Here is a 3,754-nt window from a genome sequence, read left to right as displayed (position 1 = left end):
ACACCGAACGCGTTTTGAATATGTATTATGTCAACGTTTCACGCCAACTTGCGTACAGGAGCAAATGAGATTATCACAGTTCATCTTTAGTGGCTAACTGCTTATCAAAGAATGCTTTTTCCAGTTGTGATTAATTTTATCTTTCTGACAGGATTTGGTACTATAATCCTTATCTTTGTTTTTCAAGTTACTGAACAATATTGATAGTGTGTTAAGCAGAAATAATTTTGTAAAGGCCTGGCCTACATAGAAAACATTGTTTGCAAACTATTTTGAAAATGTTTGTAAACACCTTTACCGTATAATTATGTCCCATCCAGAATAGAAAACATTTAGTGTTTCGGCGTGTATATGTATATATACACATGTAGCCTATTATGTATGTATACGTATATATAATATGTATACTTGTTTATATGTATATATACACATGTAAAATGTATGTAAATGTTTATATATACACACACACACACACACACACACACACACACACACACATATATATATATATATATATATATATATATATATATATATATATATATATATATATATATATATATATATATATATATATATATGAGTGTGTGTGTGTATGTACGTATATATAAATTCATATATGTACATATACCGGAATAAATACATGCATACACTTATACGTATGTGTACATACATTATGTACCTATACACACTGGTATCTACATATCCATATATACATATTCATATCTACATATGCTCTTAATATAGCCATTAAATTCCTCTCTTACAGGATTTAAACGTGTCATCTAACCCTAGAAAAAGGAAAATAGATGAGGAGGGTCGTGTGTTTAATGAGAGTTGGACTTTTAACTACTTTATTATTTCAAATGCTGTCTTATATGTCACGAAAGAATAAAGACCTTGAAGACATTTAATATCAAGAGACATTATGAATCACAGCACAAGAATTATTTTTCACTTCAAGGTGATGTGCGCTCAAACAAGATATCTTCTTTGAAATGATAAGTGTCTGCTCAGCAAGATCTCTTTAAAAGCAAAGCTAGTGAGATTGAATCATGTGTTCGTGCCAGCTACCAGGTTACCAAGTATTTATGTGAAAAAGGAAAGTCACTTACTGATGGGGAATTTGTTAAATAGTGCATGATAAAAACGGTCAAAGAAATATATCCAGAAAAGTTGTCCCTCTTTCAAAATGTAAGTTTCTCTGCTTCAACAGTCACAAGGCGTATGGAAGATTTAAGTGGCGAAGTGTTTTCAACATTATCCGAGAAAGCTCACAGTTTTCAATATTCTTCTTTAAGTTTGGATGAAAGCAATTATATTTTGGATACAGCACAACTTCTGATTTTTATTAGAAGTGTTGATAAAATCTTTCAGGTTGTAGAAGATTTGTATGCCCTTCGAAGTATGAAAGATTCTACAACATCAGAAAATCTCTTTTTAGAAGTACATCAGGCGTTAAATGACCTTGATTTAAGTTGGGCCAAGTTAAAAAGTGTAACCACTGATGGAGCAAGAAACATGGTTGGAAGTAAAACAGGGTTGGTCAAGAAATATGCAATGAAGTCGCTAATGCTAATGGCACCCCTCCTCTGAAGTTCCATTACATAATTCATCAGCAGGTAGTGTGCAGTAAGGCTGTTAAATTTGAAGATATCATGAACGTCGTCGTTTCAACTGTGAATTTCATTAGACGTCATGGTTTGAATCATAGACAGTTTCAGACATTTTTATCTGAAATAGATTCAGAGTATGATGATGTCTTGTACTATACTGAAATGAGGTGGCTCAGCAAAGGAAAATTTCTCAGGCGTTTTTTTGCTCTTCGTCATAAAATTAAAATATTTCTTATTGAAAAAGGAAAGATTCCAGAAGCATTTTCAGATTCAGACTAGGTTTTCTGCTTAGCTTTCTTATCCGATATAACTGATTATTTTAGTAATTTAAACTTAAGACTGCAAGGCAGTATAAAATTGGTATCAGATATGTTTACTGAGGTGAAAGCATTTGAAAATAAACTAGATATTTTTATGGAACAGTTCAGTGATGAAAACTTTATACATTTTACCTGTTGTAAAGTGTTGCAGAATGAGAAAAGGAATACTTCAACTGCCTCAAAAGAAAAATGTACAAAGGCAATGGAACTTTTAAAAGAAGAATTTGCAAATAGATTTAAGGACTTCCATGGTCACAGACAGGAAATTCAAATGTTTCCAAAGCCTTTCAGTGTATCACCAGAAGATATTCCAGGAATTTATCAAATGCAAATAATTGATTTGCAAGCCAATGATGCCCTGAAAACTGCGTTTCAAGACAATAGCCTTTTGGAATTTTATTCCAATCTACCAGAAGAATACTCTTACTTAAAAAAGTTTGCTGTTCGCATGTTTTTAGTTTTCGGTAGTACATATATCTGAGAGAAAACATTTTCAAAAATGAAACTAGTAAAATCAAAACTTAGATGTAAGCTTGCTGATGAGCTTTCACCAAATTTTGAGACTTTCTGTTACAAATGTAGAAATAGATATTGCTAAGCATGCAAATAAGATGAAGCATCAAGTTTTTCATGAAAGATAAGATATATAGAATTTTCAATAACTCATTATTTTCTTGCACAAATTCGACAGCAAAACATGAGCTACTATTAAGATTTTTTAATTTATAGGAAAAATACCTACGTAGCAATAGCTGGCATAAGAGTGTAAGACTCTTAAATTAAACTAAACTCAAAAGATGAATAATATACAAATAAAGGTGAACTTTCTCCGATAGTAAGGATAATCGTAATATGCGGCCCTCATCTGTATTTCGAATGATAATGTGGCCCTTTTACGCAAAAATGTTGGGGACCCCTGTACTAGAGAGTTCCATTTGTTTGTATTCCTATTATGTAAAAGTTGTAACATTATTACCCGAAGAACAGTCCCGACATTTTGTGGACCCGAGTTCTGAGTGATACGAATGTATACTTTGTTTGTTTTAACTGTAGACAATTTCTGACTCCCTTCCACCAGTCCTACTAAATCTGTTTCAGCATGTAGTGGAATGAATAACATACGTATAGAGCCAGCAAACTCAAAGCTGAAGGCATACTTAGAAACCGGAATGCTATATCCCTCTAGTAAATCTAAAAAAGAAGGGAAGCGTGCGAATGCTAACGTTTACCCATTTAGTCTCTTAAAGGAAGAATTTGAACCATAAAAAAAAACGGTGATAACATTAATCGATCAAATGTAAGATACACAAAGTTCCAATGGGAAATTATAGGCAATGCATTTAACTTATCATTGTTATTATCTACCAATAATTCTTTTGCCGAGGATATGAAGAATCAAATATTATAGAAATTCCAAATGAAAAATGCAGTCTAGACTATCACTCTAATTCACTACTGAGCTTGTCCATAAAAAGTAAACATGAGTAGCATGACGATAATAAAGTCTCCTTTTTCTCCATACTGTCTCTACAAAATGCATAACGAGTAAATGTTTCTCAACGTATCTTGAATTCCACAAATTATACTTCTTGGTCAATTTTCCAAAATTTCAAAATTTTGCCAAAACATGAAGATGATGGAGCCTCCTTCATGACTGGACCCTCCAGAAGTACACGGTCATACAAACTGAGATTATTGATTTACTTAGGCAGCGGTTAGATTCGTAAATTCAAGTATCCTATCACTGGAATGGAATATCAATCAGTTGTTTGTAGATTCACCTTATCATGTACAAGAAACAGGTTTTTGCTACTAAAC

General features: G+C 32.5%; 1 protein-coding gene across 1 annotated transcript; it reads left to right on the top strand.

Moving 5' to 3' along the window:
- Positions 1–1,140: 1,140 nt before the first annotated feature.
- Positions 1,141–1,596, top strand: LOC137644272 (general transcription factor II-I repeat domain-containing protein 2-like). The gene has a single exon (XM_068377266.1). It carries the CDS (start codon positions 1,141–1,143, stop codon positions 1,594–1,596), a length of 456 nt encoding a protein of 151 aa, XP_068233367.1.
- The last annotated feature ends 2,158 nt before the right edge of the window (positions 1,597–3,754 follow it).

This window comes from Palaemon carinicauda, chromosome 7, assembly GCF_036898095.1.
Source record: "Palaemon carinicauda isolate YSFRI2023 chromosome 7, ASM3689809v2, whole genome shotgun sequence".
Lineage (NCBI taxonomy): Eukaryota > Metazoa > Arthropoda > Malacostraca > Decapoda > Palaemonidae > Palaemon > Palaemon carinicauda.
The sequence above is the reverse complement of the archived record's forward strand: the minus strand, read 5'-3'. Positions and strand labels throughout refer to the sequence as shown.

Bases quoted from the DNA above. Each gene is read 5' to 3' on its own strand.
- LOC137644272 (XM_068377266.1), top strand. From the start codon at position 1,141: ATGATAAAAACGGTCAAAGAAATATATCCAGAAAAGTTGTCCCTCTTT.